Consider the following 20,512-nt stretch of genomic DNA (forward strand, 5'->3'; position numbering starts at 1 on the left):
AAAATAATCGCCACTTCTGTCTGATATCGTTCGATTGGTGAAATTAAAAATTTCGGTCGATTATTGGGACTTTGGATATGCTTATATAGATTGTATGGACTTTGGATATGCTTCCTTGTCCATTGGAACAATTGTTATTATTGTAATCAACGACTGATCTCATTAGATATATGTCATACGAGTATCTTGCGATGTGAGATTACCCCTTCATAACTCACAGGCTAATAAGTTTAGTCGCCACTTCTGTCTGATATCGTTCGAAAAGTGAATTTGAAAGTCTCGCTCGATTATTCGAATATGGACTTTGGGTATGCTTCCTTGTCCATCGGGACTATTGTTATTATGGTAATCAACGACTGATCTCATTATGTGTCATGCGAATATCTTGCGATGTGAATAAATTTACCGAGTAAATCAATTTGTATACTATTACCGAGGAAAAATGTGTGCGAATACTTTTGCCTATTTGTAATCTTCTTTGAATCTATTGTTAGTGCTAAATATAATTTAAAAGTATACAACTGCAAAAATATATTATAGATGGTACACAAGATCGATAGTTCAGTATAGATTCCAAATGTATGTACATACAAACATATTTTAGCGCTGTGGAGTCGTAGCTTTTTGGCTGGAGTCGTTAAAAATTTGAGCGACTCCAACTCCGATTTCAAGTAACTCCGGCCCCCTCCGGCCTCACTACACTACTGGTTATAACAGTTATTTACTCAATATGTACGAATATTTAATTACTAACAAAGAGTGACTCACCAATACCCAATGTATATTCAATCTTTGCTTTTTTCTCATGTTTATTTCAAATTGAGTAATTCCAGATATTTAACAAATATATTACACCAAATAATGCATGCATTTTCTTAGAGACGGATTGTGGAAAATTGATGGTGTCCGAGTTGGAGTCATTAACTACTCCACTGTATTATCTACCATAGTATGCAGTTACTTAATTAGTAAGTGAATACGTATCTCTTTTATTTTCTAATAAAACAATTTTATATGCATCCTATGTTGACTGGGGTAAACAGATTATTGCGCAAATTGCGATCGCTCGCACGACAATTGTTGCCACAAAAATTGCTTATACGGAATATCTGGCACTAGAGTTCTCGTTATTACAATATTTCGTGTGGATAGCTTTCGATTGATTGAGTTTTTGGGTGCCAGATGTTACGTGATCGAGATTCTAGTGACGTGGGCAAGATTGCTTTTTTGCGGAATAATCAGCGAACCGTTGACTGGAATTGAAATTAAACGAAATTTTACATGAAACAAATGATTATTTATGTAAGTATATTGCTTAGGTAGTAATCTTTAAAATATACCTATAAATAAACTTATATAAACTCTTTTCGTTTTATCCAATAGGCCTACCTATATATAATATGTGCAATAGTTTATTCTAAAAAATTTCTACGATGAGTGTTAAGGAAAATTACGAAAAATATTCAAGATTTCGTACGAGGCAACACTTAACAGATATTGTATTGAATATGATAAGTAACGTATGTAAGGACCTACAAATCATCAGCAAAGATTATAAAGAGTACATAGTCTCAAAGAGGATAATTTCACTCCATTACAATGGCACATTTAATTCTAAAGTCCGATACCTACATACATAGACTTAAACGCAACCCACTCTATCATTATTGCACCTGCGAATTGTGCATTCTTAAGTGTATGTCATGTGCTTAACAAAATGATTGTTAAAATCACATAACCTTATGTAAATAGCTCATTTCATTCCGCGAGTCACAATTCAGAAAGTAGATGATTTATTGATAAGGCCCGCCAAGATTTGGTACGCTTGCTGCGATGGGTTTGGATCACCCACCCGTCGGGTCATCATGATCGTAGTCATCATGGGGTGGTGCAAAAGCGGTCGTCAACCCAATGGTGTATCAGTGACCTCCTTAGACGAGACAGTCGGTCCGTTCAACCCAGACAGTCACTTGTTCGCGCGACCCCAACCCAACAGAGCGTTGTGCAACGACCCGTTGTGCAACTGCACCGGTGCAACAACGAGTCACATTTGATCATCGGCCTGATGCACACACTCATGGTCGGGTCAACGCATCCGCCAAAATCCGAGCCTCTCGACAGATAAGCCCGCACGATCGGTCGTTGTGCCTACTATCCGACAGGGCGTTTCAAAATCGCCTATTTGAAGAGAGGCGTTTTAAAAGTAGCCAATTTTATATAACTTGACGGTAAGATATCGCGACTTATCGAAAAAGTATCCGAAAGCAAGTTGGTTTTTTTTTTTTTAAGAATGGCGTATAAATTTCATAATTTTATAATTGTCTCAAATTATATTCGTTGGAGGAGGGGGGGGGGGCTCATGTTGAGGGCTTTATGGGTTGACTGCATTTAAAAGTAGGTATTAAGTGTTATGATTTTTAATAAAATCTCAAAATATCTTCATATTTAGAACCTACAATAATTTGACCAAAATTGTATTTTTTTTAAATATCAAAATTCGAAAAATGGTAGAGGATGGATTTTAAACTATTGATGTCAATTTATGAATCATTCCTGCTTTTAATATTATTACTAAGTAACTAACTATTAGTAAATACTACCATCATCAATAGCTTTTTACCATCCACTGCTAGATGAAGGCCTCTCCAACAGGCTTCCATTCGTCTCTGCTTTGAGTAATCTCATCCATCTCACCCTACACATTTTTGTAATTCCATCCACCCATCTTTCTTACAGCCTTCCATTCTAAATTGAAATAATATAAACCTTGTAAAAAAAATTAGAATCAAACCCACAACCATGATATCTAATTTTCTCTTGAGCTAATTAGACTATAATAATTTTTTTTATTTATTTTTTTGAATAGTTCAAATAGTTTAATGTATTTCGTATGTAAATATGTATGTATTTAAATACCTGTGTACATATTTAGAGTATGAGTAAGCTATTGAGAGTAAGTTTCAAGTCAGCAAATCCTTTTCGAACGATTTTCGATTTCACTTCTGAATTTGTCATGATAGAATGTTCCTAAATGTATGTACGTGTATTTAAATAATGCCCTTGAGAGATAATGCTAAAACAGAGGCATTGTACTGATTGTGCATGACTAATATGTAGACGTGCACCGAACTTTCTCGGCCGCTGACTGGTCAAGCCTCTTTCAAATGTTGCAATTACGAAACACATAATAAAATCGCCCGAAGGGCATAAGGATCGTCTGCTGCCACCGATGATCTTTTGTCCTAGAGACGGTGAATCAGCATATAGGATATTGGGCGATTTTAAGCCTAAACTAGCATATAATTCGCAACAAACAAGAACCAAATTCGCTTGCTTGTTATATACCTACGTCTGATTTTTAATGGCGCCATAGTTACGCGTCGCCAGAGATTCGGATTGTTCGTTTTCGGCTTTGCAATGTTTTATGACCTACCAATCTGGTATTTTTTGTTGTGTGTTTGGGTATCTGTTTCGTATGGCTTTAGCCCTCATCGAACATGAGCACCCTCCCTAATTGCAGTTGCATTATAATGATGTTTGATGCATTTATTTTGACGAAACATACATACAAATGTAGGTTGATGAATTACCTACTGATTTTCCCCCATTTTAAAATTGTGTTGAAATATTTTTGGTTGAATATTTGAGGCATTTAATAATCATAATTGGAAAACCGCAAAGCAGGCCAGACTTTGTGTGCATTCTTCATGTCGTAACATAAATAAAATGGGCAATAAACTGCACACCTAAAAGCAGATTCAATTTGAACGAATTTACAATATCCTTTTCCTGTCTGGCGAATGAATCGTCTCGGTTGAATTTAAGTCGAAAATTCCTCTGTTCAAATGTACGTATCGATTTCCAAATTTGCATGATACAAGAACTGTCCGAATTATATTATAATTAATAAAAATGATTATTATTTTAACGACCCTTATACACTTATTTAGAGTAGGACGATTCTCATTGGACTGTTGCACATGTATGTATGTAAGTACTTACGTATGGACTGTTGTGTATGTATGTAAGTCCTCACAGTCAATGCACAAGTAACATATGAGATTGCACATAAAAAAACAATTAAATTAAAAAATACATGTGCAGATATTATAACACGAAAAATATCAACGTTCATATCCGACATTTATTCGACGATAAGATCTCCTCGATGAGTTGCGTGTAAATCAACTGCACCTCAACGACGTGCTACAATTATACATATTTTAATTTCGAACACATAAAACGCATTCTTTTATATATTTACGATTAAATGACCATTTCAAATGTTATATTTATTCGTAAAGTCGGTGATACATGGCGTGGCTTTGATCAAGCTCGAACTACATATGTATGCATGTAGGTAAGGGTAAGCGTCTTGAAAAATATAAGATGATGAGATAATGTAATGTGTAAATAAATAAAAGTTTTCAAATCATGCTCGAGTAAGTAAAAATGTCTTCTCAGTTGCCACAGTGTGAGTCGTACGCTCTACTTATAATCCAATCTGTTGAAAGGAAGAATTCACCCAGAATGCCAAGTGTTCTGCAGTATTTTTTAATTAATCCAATTTCACGCTGAAAATGGTTTTTCCACTCGAATTCTCACTTACAGGCAAGTGATTCGAATGTATAAAAAATTAAGCCATGCTTTTTAAGCATTCATCTTGTACATCACTTAATTGCGTTATGTATGTATTTACGCATTCTACATACATACATAACGCAATTAAGTGATGACTCTGATGATTCAAATTTAAAATACGTAAATAGTATTAGTATAATGTATTGTTATCCTAGGTCGAAAAATATGTTTTTAAAACACAATCTTGAGAAAATGACGTATGAATTACACATATATGTACATATAATTGCGCCACTGTCTCTCATATCGACCACAAAATACAAACACTAGTAAGGACGTCGGTGTTATCTTGATAAAGGTTCTGTAGAAAATTTCGGAAAACTGGGAAAATAAGGACAATGTCAACCAGAATCGGGGTTAGGGCTTTGCTTTTGTAAACATTTGCGGTTGAAAACTTATTGACAATGCCACCGTCGATGTAATTATTGATTATTTATTGCGCATTAGTTCAATTTGAATAATAAAGTTTGTTAAATACAAATAATTGAATAAATTGCGGCAGTCACAACAAATAAGATATCTGTAATTTTTGTTAAATGTTAAATCGCATAATCGAAGAATGCGAATGGTTTCCTTAGATTAAATAAAACAAAAACATCTAATCGCAATAATTACCTTCAGGAAAATTTTCATTTTTGTCAACAAATAAACCACAAACCATATGGAAATTACGCAGTTTCGATCGATGGCAAACATATTGTGATGTTCAATTAACTGCGCGTCGTAATAATTGGAACAATACAAATATGATTTATTATCAATATTAGGTAACCTATATATGTATATTTCAGATTTTCGATATTTTTTTTACGTACATACCAAAATATAATTGAATTTTATTTCTATAGACAATTTCTATTACGAATTAAAAATGAGTACCTGCTTTAATTAGTCATACAAAATTTTAAATAGGAAAAAATGTACAATGTACCAATTATTAAAACGTAGGATTTTCTGATGCAATTTCGATATACATATAAGACAAAGAAATGCGAAATCCATAGACAGGTCATTTAAATCCGGAAACTTGGAATAACATCGGGCCTAACAAACCACATCAAACTATAAAACTTGACCGCATCCTGTTGATAAAATTCAATTGTGTTAATTGATTTATTCACTCACATCTGCTACACGTGCGTATCTCGATAAAAAGTGTCTTTTTTTTCATACATTTAATATGACAAAAAAAATAAAAGCAGGTTATTTTCCGATAAAAGCTTCGTTTGCCGTAGATTGTAGAATTTAGATAAGCCGCTGTGTGTACCAACATCGGACCACTTTTTAAACACATGTATGCAACTTCGTATATTCGAAGAGCAAGAAAGAGATGAACATAAAAAAGGCAAGGATAGCGACAATGGCGTGATCGGTAATTGCGTCATTGCCCGCTAAATGTGACGAGCGTTAAAAAGCAAATATTCATATGTACTACTTACTACATATGTATCAGTTTGCCAATTTACCACTTTTCCTTCTTATCTGTCTATTTTTGTATAAGGAATTCCTAGTGAAATTATAATGTAATTCATATAATAAACTAATATTACCTACATCATACGTAATATGATTATAAAAGGGATAATATTTTTGGCACGGCTGTAAAATAAATTACACGACAAATGTCAAAACTACATTTAATGTCAAATTAACGTCTCTAAAATAGCTCGCACGAAACGGGTTGCCAGTAACAAAAATAAAATTTAAGATTAGGTTGTTAGGGTTGTTAGTACGTTAAAAAATTCATTGTTTGATATACATTTTAAATTACTGGCAACCCATTTGACCTTTGATTTGCCGGGTGGACCCCGATTCTGTTGTGCGAGCTATTTTAGAGAGGGGCACTCAAGGTCATTTGCATACTATATCGTGATAAATACCTAATTTGTCTGGCAATAGCGCTATTTTGCCGGGCCGATAAATGGTACCCATTATAAAACTAGTCCTAACTTGTCGACTTGATCTTGATCGATAGGAGGAAAGGCCGTTCAAAAAAATATCATAACCCACAAAATCATCATCAAACGAATGTGTATTATCTTCGAATATGTCCTACCACAAATTATTTATCGATGCATTGTAAATTAAATTTATACACTTATATTTAAACAATGATATTATTGATATCGTATCAGCAATATTGACAATATGGCTGATACGCAATACAATATTTAATTAAAAATAAATTTTTGATTTTTAAATTCTTTTTATTATTAAGAAATTATGTTCACAATATATCGTATATCAATTTCAATAGCTACTGATCTACTGATCATTTTCTATTTTACAATTTTAATTTAATTTTTTTAGTAATCATAGTATTATATTATTCTAATGTTAATGTACAGCATAATAGGAAAAAGAGCTCAAAAACCTATTTACAATTCTTATAAATGCTCATAATACATCTAATACATAATATAAATTAAAGACTCTCTAAAGTCGATGACCTAAAGCAGATTGGGCTTAGGTAATCTAAATACATTTTTACTTACGTACATATGTATGTATATGAAACAATAGAATTCGATTATACATCTGTCCATTCGATTGAGTTTTATATTATTAAATCCGTTGATTTAAAACTATTCTGTGTGTGTGTGGTATAATTTGTGCCGCATATATATGTACACAAAGTAGCTCTTTATTAAAATTGAGTGACGTTGACGTGTACAAACTTTAAAATGGTTTTATTGATAATTTGCATATAAGGGTATTCTCCATCATTTGATCGTAAACGAAGGGCGAGTAAGCGTTGTACGCGCATATACTTTTTTCAAGATTATGAGAAATAATTAACCCTAAACACAGCTTGTCACATGTAAAAGGGTGATTTCGACCCATCGTCATAAATCATATTATAGTGGAACCAGTCTTCTAAAATGTTCGTTAAATAGAAATAGTTTTCTATTGATCAACTGTATTGTTGCTTTGAAACTAATACACAGTACATACATACATGTAATTAAGTACAAATAAATATTTACATGTACTGTGGTTTCCGTGTAAGTGTATTAATTTCAAAGAATGCAAAATTGTTATATGATTTAATAATTAATTAATATAAAAGTTTGAGAATGTGATTGTTAGAACCACAAATTTGACGCTAACAACATACTTAATTGCCAGTTTGATTCGCTTAATAAAAAAAAATAATATGTAAATTAATTAGTTGCCTCCATCACTTTAAATAAAGAGTGATGGGAGCTAAACACTACAGTTGACTTAAAGAAAATTTCAATTTTTAATCTTCATCGTCTGTTGTATTGTGCTTATTATATATGTCACAGTGAAATTATATTTACACTGACGTTTCAGTGAAATCATAACCAGTTACATTTTCAGGGTTGGTTTTATTCATTTAAGATTAGATTGTTAGGGTTGGTATTATTTAAGGGTTAGGATAGGTTAGGTTAAGTAAAGGTTGGCCCTATTCATTTAAGATTGGGTTGTTAGGGTTAAATTTATAGAGTTAAACACATGTAGGTGTATACCTTTGTAAATGGACACCAATTTTAAGAGCTGGTAATAACATAATATTTAATGATACTTCTTTTACTATATTTACTTATTTATATATTTATTGAAGTTTGAACCATTACATTACAGGATGCGCCACAATATTCAAAAAATGTATTTTTGTATAAGTATCAGTAGACGAGGTTTTATTTTTACAAGCCTCTCATTAATTCCTACAGTCTTCAAATCGTTTTGAAACTTTGCCATTTTGCGTGGTTTGGTCAACAATGGAAATTTCAATAGATTTTTATAGTTCGATGGTGAAAAATGATCGTAATTTCAATTCCGAACGTAGTGGACTTCACCATGTAAAATATTTTCACTAACAACCAGGGTTGTGAAATCGGAGTCGGTGTCAACAGACTCTGACTCCTTTTTATTATTTTCTTTAATTAGCAGTATTATGGTATGTGTCAACTAGAGTCTCCAGTTTTGTTGAAGTAAATATTCACTAATAAATTTAAATTTTATAAAAATCATGAATTTAAATTACATTATAAATAAAATCGTTAAATTGCAGGTATTTTGATGTTGTGGCCAAAACCGAACCTTACTAAAATCGTTCAAGTCGGAGTCGGTAAATTCTGAAGCGACTCCATAGCCTGTTAACAACCATACTTATAATTTACAAACAAAGATCGGATGATACTTTTGGCACAAACAAAGGTTCACTATTGTCTACCATGATTTATTTCTCTCTTCCTTTGTATGGAGCAATCTTTTGTTATTTGACAAGCGCCCAGTCAACGCCGAAGACTACTTAAAGTAGTAAAGAGTAATAAAGTAGTGACAAACTAGTAAAGAGTATCGGTGATTACTAGAGGTAGGATAGTCACAGTGCTATCCATTGTTCCATTGTTGTAAATTCTTTGTAAGAAAGGTTCGGTAAACCTTTAACAATGCATTTACAACCTTTGAACAATACACGGCCCCCTCAGGCTCCGGTGACTAGTGATTACAACAATATGTCTCTACCCTTCAGGTATGAATACAAATCACCAAATGATATGTAATTTTCTATAAATCGTATTTGATTAAAAATTTCGTCAGACGAAATCAGATGAAAAAATCGAAAGCGAAGTAAGAAGACGCTGGTAAAAATAATATATTGATATGCAATTTGCTATAAATCGTCTTTAAATATTATATCATTGGATCTTATGTCGTGATACTTGAAATTACGCGCGACGTCGGAAAAGTAAAAACTGACACAGTCTACAAATACGTAACATGATTTTTTTTTCTCTTGATTTGTATACCGATGGAGTGGTCTTTTGTTATTTGACGAGCACCCAGCCAACGTCGAAGATTACTTAAATAAGTAAAGATATGAGCATTTATAGGAATTGTAAATAGGTTTTTGGGCTCTTTTTTTCTATTACGCTGTACATACATATTAACATTAGAATAATATAATACTATGATTACTAACAAAATTAAATTAAAATTGTAAAATAGAAATTGTTCAGTAGATCAGTAGCTATTAAAATATATATAAGATGTAATCAAATCAAAAATCAAAATCAAAATTAGTAAAGAGTATCGTTGATTACAACAATATGTCTCTGCCCTTCAGGTATGAACACAAATCACCAAATGATATGTAATTTTCTAAAAATCGTATTTGATTAAAAATTTCGTCAGACGAAATCAGATGAAAAAATCGAATGCGAAGTAAGAAGACGCTGGTAAAAATAATATATATGTATGTACGTATAAAATGTATATTTGTAAATAGTCATTTGAACTTTTTTTCCTATAATGCCTAACAAGAAAAATAGTTTGTAAAATAGATAACAATCGCTGTATTTTCAATTGATAAATCAAGTATGTATGTATGTATGTATATTCAAAATGTGTAATACAATCTGAAAACATAAAAAATTCATTTCATCCATTTATTTTCTGACGTAAACTATTATATTATACACATCAAACGAAAATTAAAATAAATTTAATTCGAATTGAACGAACAAAAAATGACGTAAAAAAAAGAAGGGCAAATCAGAGACAGCCCTGAAATTACGCGCGACATCGGAAAAGTAAAAAAACTCGAGCAGAGTCATACAGTCTACAAATACGTAACAAGTATCGCCGTAACAAATCCTGCATGCAGCGTTACAACAATTTGCACGCGTCCGCATAGAACACAACCACATCACACACAATCACACTATCCCTTGTACCCCCACCTCGGGCACGCGCCCCTTCACCCCTCTCGCTCGCACGCGCGCGCGCAGAGCGAGACGGCAACACATCACGCGAGGGAGTGGGGACTCGTAGGCACCGAGCTTGTTCGAGCTTGTCGCACATATCAGTCTCTCTGCGACTATTGAGCAGGGAAGTCGTGTTCGCACCGCTTAGCCTTGTTTTCTCCCGACATCGGAAGTGTGTGTGTTAATTTTCGCGCCAGAAACATTGTCATTTTCCCGCGCCACTGTTACGACATTTCGAAATGGCCATATTGGAATCTTTCCCTACCGATTTGGAAGCCGGTGTTCCCATTGTGTCTGCTATTTTGGAATACGAACTGCACGTACTCGTCCTTGTTTACATGTGCTTCATCCATTTCAAATATTGAAAAAAAAACTTTGAACGATTTTCGAATTGTGAATTTTATACGATAATAATAGACTTTGAAAATATACCGAAGATGGCTATACGATTCTTCCCGTCTACTGAAGATACTGACGCACAGTATGAGATGCTCAACAGGCTGTTACGAGAGTTGTGCGAGCTGCTGAGAGTTATGATGGTTACCAGGGGTGCTGAAACGACCGGTGAGTCTTCTCGATGTTGCTGTAAATGCCGCTGCTGTATCAAACGCTCTTCAAACTAACTCATCCCATTCCTAATTAATGTAAAAACAAATGGCACTCTTCAAATCTTCGACGAGTCTCGCCTTCTTCATCCTCTCTGCTATCGAATATGCAAGTAATTTTGTTAAAACGACTTATCTGAATGTTGTGTGATTCATATTTAGGCCTCGATTTTTCCAAGTGTCCAAGCTTTGCGATAAAATTGGATTTTTTTCATTATTTTTTAAATGTAAAAATCTTACTAAACAAATAATGCATGTATGTATTGATATGGCAATAATATTATCATTTATTTAATTCTTTTAACATTATTTAAAAAATATTTACTCGAAATAAGTAGTGATGAAGATTTACAAAAAAAAAAAAATAGCTCATATTTTTTTATACTAAATATAAGTACATAGTACCTATTGTAATTAGTTAGTTTTAGTGTTAAGTAAATGTGAGATTATTTCTAAATTTATACACTTTTATTTAAATTTATATAAATTTATAAATTTATACAAAATGTGTATTATTACTTATGATCTCATTTTTTTAGTAATATTTATACTTGCATAGTGAAATTCTCATTGAATAAATACTCGCATTTTATACGGTGTATTTTGTATTATTTTTAATAAATTATGCATGCTTATTACTAGTATACTAACATGTTATGTTTATTTATTTATCCTTGCACTTTTCCTTTCCACATTTCTTTGGTAGATGGAATTAATTTTTTTTTCTTATTTACAAATTACTAAAATATAAAATTAATATTTATTTATATAATAGTAACGTTTAACAATGTAGTAAATTTATTATTTTTTCCATTTACATTTTATTAGATAATATGCTTATCACTTAGTAGATATTATATATGTATATATGTATTTAGTTTTTTTTATTAATTTATTTAATGCACTATCAAAATTAAGCTACTTTTTTGTACGTACATCACAAAGATAATTTCTTACGCATTTCCGCTGAAATATAACATATGTATAATTCAACAGATAAAATTAAATATTTTATTTACTTCAAACGTTTCGATGGAAATGCTAAAATATTATATCATACGTTTTCTACTATTACTACTACTACCATTACTACTATTCTTACTGCTACCACACACTACTGTTACTACATACTACTGCTACTACTACTACTGTTACTACTACTACTACTACTACTACTACTACTACTACTACTACTATTAACATGCTCGAAATTCCAAAATTCAAAAAACTTAACTTTTACTGTACACATAGTAAGATGTTATAATAGTGTCAAGCGCATGCCAACGTACTTTAGCTGTGCTAAAATTATGCCACATGTTGTTTGTTTATCTTAGCCGAGGTGCTTGAACCTGTTCCGAGTCGTGCAAGTCATATCCTGACTCCTAAACACCTACGCTTTTTAATAAAACACACACATACATATATACATACGGAAAAAAATGATTGAAAGGACATTAACACCAAATTTGTTGCACCATCGCGGTACCAAGTTGCACGATAAGATTTGCGATAACGTTTCGGTCCTGAGCCTGTCCGCAAAACCGGATTTTTAATTTAAATTTACCGATATGATTTTTTCGGTCACTTTCACCTGGTCGATGATTAGTCATGACTTCGGCGCTTTTTCGCACGTGACGCATCGATTTACGAACTTTCAGTTCGGAAATTCTATCTCGAAACAATGAAGCGGGCCCACTTGGGAGCTATAAATTGGGGAGCATTATCAAATTTACATAAACATCGTGTAATATGATACTATCCAATTGAGGGATCGTTTAAAATCCATTTAACATTTTTTCCCATGTTTCCAAATTGTAAACTGTGCGCGCTTAAAACGATGCCCATATCGTTATACTAGTGGATAGAGAGCGGTCTAATTATATCAATTTATTGGAAATTGAAAAATTAATGAGTTTCGCGTTTAGTTTGTACGGAATTGGTTACGTAAGTTAGCTTAATTTTTTTTAATGCTAAAAAGTTCCTCCTAGTAGATTTGAATTTTTGGAAATTAATACAATTAAATAGCTCATATATTATCATTTGCGTTAAACCAAAGACTTATTTTTCTTGGATTGAAGTTAGTTTAGAAAATAGTCTCTCCGAAACTTTTACATTTTATTATGTATGAAGTTGCTGCAGAATTCAACTTACAATATTATGACAATTTACATATAATTTGTTACATTAGAGTTATAAAAAGCTTGTAAAAAATTATTGTTATTCTTCACATTTATTAGACTAATAAAAAATTACAAGAAAATGTTCAAACTGTTAATAATATAAACATTGAATTTGAATATGTAAAATTTAACATTTGACGCAAAAAAATCTATTATTGTATGTATGTAATTATATAAAAATTTTCTTATAAACAGAAAATTGTTTTGCAATACCAAAATACTAAAATTGTTTTGCAATTTATTCTGTATGTAATAATAAGAATTGATGAAGTTTAGTGATCATGCGAAAATTCGCCCTCTAAATTTTGGCCGATTTGAAATCGGAATCAATCACTGATCATAAAGATTTGCGTCCTTCCGCGAATAACGATAACCTCGACAATCAAATTAATTTCATGCATGTTCAAAATATACCATCCCGTTAAATAATTATAATAAATCAAAAGTAATCGACTCATTCATTTAATTGTTCTGTTGTAAGTTCAGTGCCAATGATTCACACACGCAAGTCGAACTTTCCTTGAAGACGGTCGCGGCCATTGCATTCAAAACATCACTCAAAAAGTAAACAAACTCGCGTGTCCATTAATTATATTCACACTAGTGATTCATTCATAGATCAGACAATAGTTGTTGAACAAAAAATATGATTTAATAAAGAACAATTAATCCAAGCGACGAGCCGACGTTCAGGTGTTGAATCGACCTAACTTCCCAGAAACGACTGTTAGTTAACCTGCACATAGTCTTATGAATTTATTATTTATTTTTTGTTAATATTTCATTTAAAAAAATATACACCTATATACATGAGATATGCTATTGCGTTTTAAACAATGTGCACGCTTGTTGCGTCACTGCAGAAAATTGCATGCAGCTGCATTCGAATGACGTGTCCAACTACTACGGTAGTACTACTCGGTCAGTAGTGTAAACGTATAGTAAATATTATGTGTTTATGATTTCACCATTTGCTACCGCAAATGAGAGACAAAGATCTGCTTGTTATGTACCGCTAAGTACATATGAAGCTTGTTTGTTTGAATTCAATCAAAATATTATATTGTCTTCTGAAGTTGACTAAAATCTGGCATCGACAAAAAATCATTGCTTTAAAATCTAGATGTCCTATGTCAATCTGAACCCATGGATTCGCTCATTATAAAATCCACATCAGTCATTCTCTAATTGTGATGCAGCTAACTCGTTCCAAGGTCGGTGCATATATTATGCGCTTTGTTCGCGCCATGTAACTGCAGTAATAATAATATAAAGAGCACTTGCTATGGGTGTATGTATGTATGTATGCATGCTTTTGCGAATCCTTTTTTGTGTTATTTTTTTTCTTTACACCTTCAGTGTGGTGCAACAAAGTATGGCTTCCACTTTTGTCTGTCCACCTGTTTCGCATTAAGTTGTGTGGCGCTTCTCGCATGTATGCAACCTTCAATAAGGGCGTACACCTTTCAATCACCCACGAGATAGGTCCTTTGAGTCTGGGGGGTACATACGGGTCGTCTCGTTTACCTGTTCGCTGGTTTTAATCCGAAGGTCCTCGGTTCGTTCGCGAACATTTTGTCCCGAAACTTTTGAAGGCAACAAAATCAAAAGGGCACAGGAGATGTACCCAAAGAAAGGAAAGGAATAAAAAAAACGAGATCACCGACAGGTCCCCCTAATCTTTGTTTTGGTTCCGTCTCCCTCTGCAAACTGGTTTTCAGTGATCGCCCTTTGATTTTTCTTTTTTCCACTGAACACCTGTGCTCGAACCCAACACGAAACGGGTACTCGCACTCTCATCACGAAATCCTTTTTTGTGAGCTTCTCAATACTGGAGATATATCAAAGTGTATTATAGTTCTCTTCACTCATTTGGTTTGACACTCGTATTGATATCTGCAAGCAAAACTGCCATGACTATTACATATATATTTAAGAATTGAAAAACATCAGCTTTGTAGCGTTAACAGGTGTTACTTCTCCTTGCGTGACTATCGCTTTCGACAGGGGATTATCCCCTTCAACTTGACTAGATTTTTTTATTAATTTGTTCTTCGTTTTTTTTTTTGTTTACAGCTCAGATCCCGTCAAACCTTCAACTGCCTGATCTTCTGGCGCACAATAATGTTCACCAGCAACTTCCACGCCGAAGAGTGAGATCGTCCCAAACACCACCGACCAGTCCTTCGTGCAGCTTCCAGCACCTGTCAAGAACTTTCAGCGAAGTTTTCGATCCCGAACCCACCAATTCCATGGCATATTTCGGAGATGATGAGGTGTTTTGCCCCAACACTCCTGCAATTACGCCATCGACCGCAACCAACCGACCAACATTCCCTCCGAGGCAAAGACGACGACGACGAAGAACCACCAGCTTACGCGAGATAAGAAAGAAAACCACCAAAAGCAAAGGCGAAGATGCTGCAAATTGGAACGGAGAAGAAACCACTTGCCTCAACAGGGACGATTCCTGCGAAACCAACGCTAATGTAAGTAATGTTCCTATTATTTTATCCCCAATTCCCACGAATTTGTTAGAATCAAATCAATTATATTCAACGAAGCGAAACCACTCTTATAATCCGTAATTGGATTCGTTCGCCGTTAAGTACGGTTTCGTTTTACCTACAAGAGGTTTTTTTTATTTGTACTTTTTCAAAGACATTCACTGTTAAAGATTGTCGTATTTCCATTTCCTCGTCTGCAGCTTTAATCCTATTCATTTGGCGAAGTTAATTCGGTTACGACGCACCAAAGAGATTTTTCATTGTGCGATTTTAATTTGAACCGTGAGAGGGTGGATCTCTACCCCACCTTTGGCACGAGGGAAAATTGCTTAATTAAAAAAATCCATTATTGCCGCCACGTTTAGAGCATCCCTATCCCCCTCTCATGTCACTGAAGTTTCTAAAATGCATTTTTTTTGGTTCTCAGGTCGAGGTTGTACCTCAAGCCCCGATTGTATTGGGGAATGAAGGATCCCTCATCTCTACATTCTTGTCAGCAAGTCTCGGCGGTTCGATCTGGACTGCAGTCGTTCTCGTCGTTGGATGGAAACTGTTGGCCACCACCCGATGAATTTTCCACGTTTTCCGAATAAAAAATGAACCATTTTTGGAAACGATCTCAGTTTATCGTTTCCTCAAGCGACGACTATAGGAACAATGGTTTCGAGACTATGATTCACCAACGCTCACACAAATGTCAATCGATTCGTTATTTCCGCGAATCGCACGAGGCATATGAATCTTATCGATTTGTGTAATATTCTAATGTGTTTTTTTGTAACTTTTTTCATCTAGAATCTAGATTATAAATTGTATCCAAAGTTGTTAAGATTTTTACTTTGAGATCGCACCGAGCGACTACGCTTGACGTTCGATCCAAATTGAAAATATTTTATTACATTTCTATATCATTATCGTAGATAAAATGTAGGTAATTTCCGTTTTACTATTTTTTTTATGATTGCTGGTTTTGTTTTCCGTTTGTATTCCTAAAAATTACCAATCGATCCGAAAGTGCCGTATGGACCCGCGAACGGTAAGTGTCCTAGAATTAATATTCAAATTTATTTTGGCGTCTCTACAACATCTGATGAATAGTTAATTTTTTTATAATTGTAAATTCGAATCGGAAAGCGATTTTGTGATTGTAGCCATAAATGGCGAGAACAGGGCTCACCTGTGTATATATATATATATATTTCTTTCTTTTTTTTTTTTGAGATTCCGATTGTATTTTATCATTAATTTTTGTTTTGTTTTCTTCTAAAATATGTTCCAAAGATCCGATACCTAAATCAAAAATATATTGATCTCATTTTAAGTAATGTGAAAAGAGATTTTTTTTAAAAATATTAATAATAATTATAATGTTATTGAAAAGTTTAAATAGTAATTATTGTGCCAATATTGTGTATATTTTTTGTTTTTCTTTTGTAGAACTATTATTGTATTGATATAAATATGTAAACGACAGCTATTGTTCCTACAATATCTGGTGATTTTTCTTGGCCATGTCTTTTTACTTTTTTTATTTTTGTTTACATTCGAATTAGTAAAAATATAATAATAAGATATTTTCAATTAAAAAATAGTCAATTACGTCTTTTTTATAATTTTAATTATTAAATTCATTAGGAAATGCTAGGTCGACAAACATTATTAGTTTAAATCGCCACATTTTGAAACTATTCAAATTTTCTGTATGAGACACGTTCGAAAATGTTTTTTTTATTTTTCGTTTTAGTGACGTGAGGGTTATTAAAATCCCGTTAGAACAACGAAAAATTAAATATATTTTAAATGTGTCAAAAATTTTCCACCTTTCCTCTTAAATTCTTCAGACCTCGATGGTCATTTGTAATATACATAATATATTGCTTTTCTTGTATAAATTATCTGCCTACGAAATTGTATTTTTTTTTTTTTTTTTTGTAAAAAAGTCAATGCGGACATAATAACATTATTTTGTTCGTGATAGTTTTCCTATGATCTCTATTAGATAAGTCAGGAGGCGCCGTCTGTTGGACGCATGGCGCCGCGGCGCCCCTAAAACCCCCTCTCTTGTAAATAAATAGTGTTAAAAAAATTCTGTGTATTGTATATTTTTTTTGGAGAGGCACATGTACGGTTAAAACATTCTGCATACCGATTTGATCAACGCCTCTTTTACAGGGTTGAAACGATACGTGTAAACCCAGACCGAGTCACTCGGACGTTACTCGTAACGTAGCAACGTCCGAATTACGTCCGAGTGACGAAATCAGCGGATTCGGTCTGAGTGCACTCGTATCTTGTCAACCCGATATTATTTCAGATCTGTAAAAACGAATATTTTCAATATGATCTCATCGCGCGTGACAAATTTTGAAAATTGAACGTTGTTTCAAAATTATTCTTGTGCCATTTTTCCGATTCTCTGTGTATATAAATGACATTTTCAAATTTGACTTAATACTTAATCATAATCGACATTCGTACTTTTAATCAACTCTTATTCAATGTTCCGCTTTCAATCCGTAAAACCGCATTTTTATACAATTCTGAACATTTTTGTCGTATTGTGTATTTGTATTTGTAGTTTTATGGAATTCGAATCGTCGCGTATGAGACGTCGAATATTTTTACCGAGTTTGTTTAGCACTTTAAGTATTTTAGTAAAATAAAAAAATAAGACGTATTTTAATTGTAAAGGATTCGCTTGTGACGTAGTAGTTATTTTTTTTTTACTGGTATATATTATAGATTTTTTTATTGCAATATTATATTGATTAAAAAAACGTATATTATTTACCGAAACGATATATTTTAAAAGAATTCCATGTTTGTATGAAAAAAAATATTAAAAAAAAACAAAAAAAAATAAAAAATAAAAAAAACAAAATATAAAAAATAGTAATTCTAAGATTTCGCGTGGCCGTCGCATCACACAACATACATATTATATTACGAATGCAATAAGAAAATGAATTCTTCTTGAATTGCAATAAATTGATATGATGTGTTCAATGTGTGATACTCCTTTTTATTAAATATCAGTGTTGTAATTTTTTTTTATTTTAATTCAATTTGTAGATTGTTGTAATTTTTTTATTATTTTTTTTGAGTTTTGCGGCGGCCTTTCTTATTGAAAGCGTTTCTGTGTTTATTAAAGCGAAGTTAAGGACGCTTAAATAAGGGAAAAAGTGTTTTCCCTTCCAAAATCGAGCCCTCATATTTCGGGTTCTCGTTCAGCGTCTTCGCGCATCAAAGCGTCACTGTGATTTTTGCCCCAGGCAACAAACCAATCCTGTTTCCAACTGATCTCCAGATTAGTTATTAAGTGTAATTTTTTTTAAATATAAGGATACTTAGGATTAGGTCATCGCGAATTACGCGAACTCGGCATTGGCGAAATGTGACTATTGTATCTATAATTATAAAAAGTCTTGCAAAATTTAGCCGCCCTTGAATCGTGCCGCCTGTGACAGACGCCCCTACATTAATTGTATGTATATATAAATATAAAAATCGAAACGCAGCACTGCCCACGTTCGTGTTTCGCTAATGCCACGGTTTTCGCGTGCGTTTAAAGTGTTTTAATTTCAATTACCATTCACTGATCTCTTTACAATTAAATTTTATGTGTTAATTTGACAGTCGAAAATTTGAACAGTGCAGAAATGATTTCCATTCGAGTATTCTACCGTATGTATTGTAATTTTATTTATTTCCCTAGTCATTGAGCCTCTTCTGGATGTTTTGTGTTGACTAGTGTGATTTCATTTTATTTTGGTTTCAGTTCATATATACATATGTATATATTTAACTATTTATATAAGGATATATATATTTAATAATAACGAATCCAAAGTAATAAAAAGAAAGTGAATAAAATTAAATGTTAATTAATGAAAATTACATCACGATGAAAAAAGTATATTGTAAAAATATAAAGGAAATGTTATTATGGATAGTTTTAAAATAAAATTTCGAAAGTTTTGGAAAAATATATACTGAATTATTTTGATAAACAAGCAATTTAAATCGAATTTAAATTTTATAATTAAAAAATTTGTGGTAAAAATAAAATTAACACGAAAAGTCTGGATATTTTATATTGTACTCTAGTATTTTTGTAAATGTTACTTGTGAGAATCGTGAAAGGAATGTTTTAATTTTTTCATATTTATATTGTTAATTATTGTCAGTATTCGCGTTGGTAAAAATAAAACCAGTTTTCGTACTTTAATTTTCAAACTATTTTTGCTTTTCTAGTGAGTGGCGAGTATCCTACTGAAGATAATTTGTCATATTTTTACTTTGTACATATTAAGTGAAAGTCATGTTTTTTTAATTGTAATTGAATAATGTCAAATGGACCAATAAACGAAACGTCACTGGATGTGAATTGTCTTAATCGACACAATATAGAACTGCTTTTTAGTGATGTTTCGATTTTTCTTTCCATTCAAATGATTTTTTAAACTTTTATACCATATTGAATATCTATATTGACCAATTTTTAATATAGATATCAACATACCAATAGTTGTCTGTAAGCATAACATATTAAAAATAACCGCTTTTTGTCAACACTTGCAAGATAATTGATGTATTAATGATTAAAAAACAGATTTTTTAATCTAGTGATTTGGTTTACCCTTTGTATTACAATATTAAGTAATTTTTAATTATTTAAATATGTATTTGTATAGATATTTAAATTTTATGTTCAGCGACGAGACTTTCGAGTTTTAACGCTCTTATGTTTGAAAAATTTGATTGATAAAAAGAAAAAAAATGCATATGTATATTTAAAATGTTACACAATCATATTTCTGACTTTGCTACTGATATTTTTGTGA

General features: G+C 32.5%; 1 protein-coding gene across 1 annotated transcript; it reads left to right on the plus strand.

Annotated features, from left to right (window-relative positions):
- The first annotated feature begins 9,419 nt into the window (after positions 1 to 9,419).
- Positions 9,420 to 16,965, plus strand: LOC143912179 (uncharacterized). Its single transcript, XM_077431412.1, has 3 exons — positions 9,420 to 10,940; positions 15,238 to 15,650; positions 16,096 to 16,965. Exons 1-3 carry the CDS (start codon positions 10,814 to 10,816, stop codon positions 16,237 to 16,239), a joined length of 684 nt encoding a protein of 227 aa, XP_077287538.1. The 5' UTR covers positions 9,420 to 10,813; the 3' UTR covers positions 16,240 to 16,965.
- Positions 16,966 to 20,512: the final 3,547 nt, after the last annotated feature.

This window comes from Arctopsyche grandis, chromosome 5 (assembly GCF_051622035.1).
Source record: "Arctopsyche grandis isolate Sample6627 chromosome 5, ASM5162203v2, whole genome shotgun sequence".
Taxonomy (NCBI): Eukaryota; Metazoa; Arthropoda; class Insecta; order Trichoptera; family Hydropsychidae; genus Arctopsyche; species Arctopsyche grandis.

Bases quoted from the DNA above. Each gene is read 5' to 3' on its own strand.
- LOC143912179 (XM_077431412.1), top strand. From the start codon at position 10,814: ATGGCTATACGATTCTTCCCGTCTACTGAAGATACTGACGCACAGTAT. The intron at 10,941-15,237 runs GTGAGTCTTCTC...TTTTGTTTACAG, and splicing joins CAGGGGTGCTGAAACGACCG to CTCAGATCCCGTCAAACCTT. The intron at 15,651-16,095 runs GTAAGTAATGTT...TTTGGTTCTCAG, and splicing joins CCTGCGAAACCAACGCTAAT to GTCGAGGTTGTACCTCAAGC.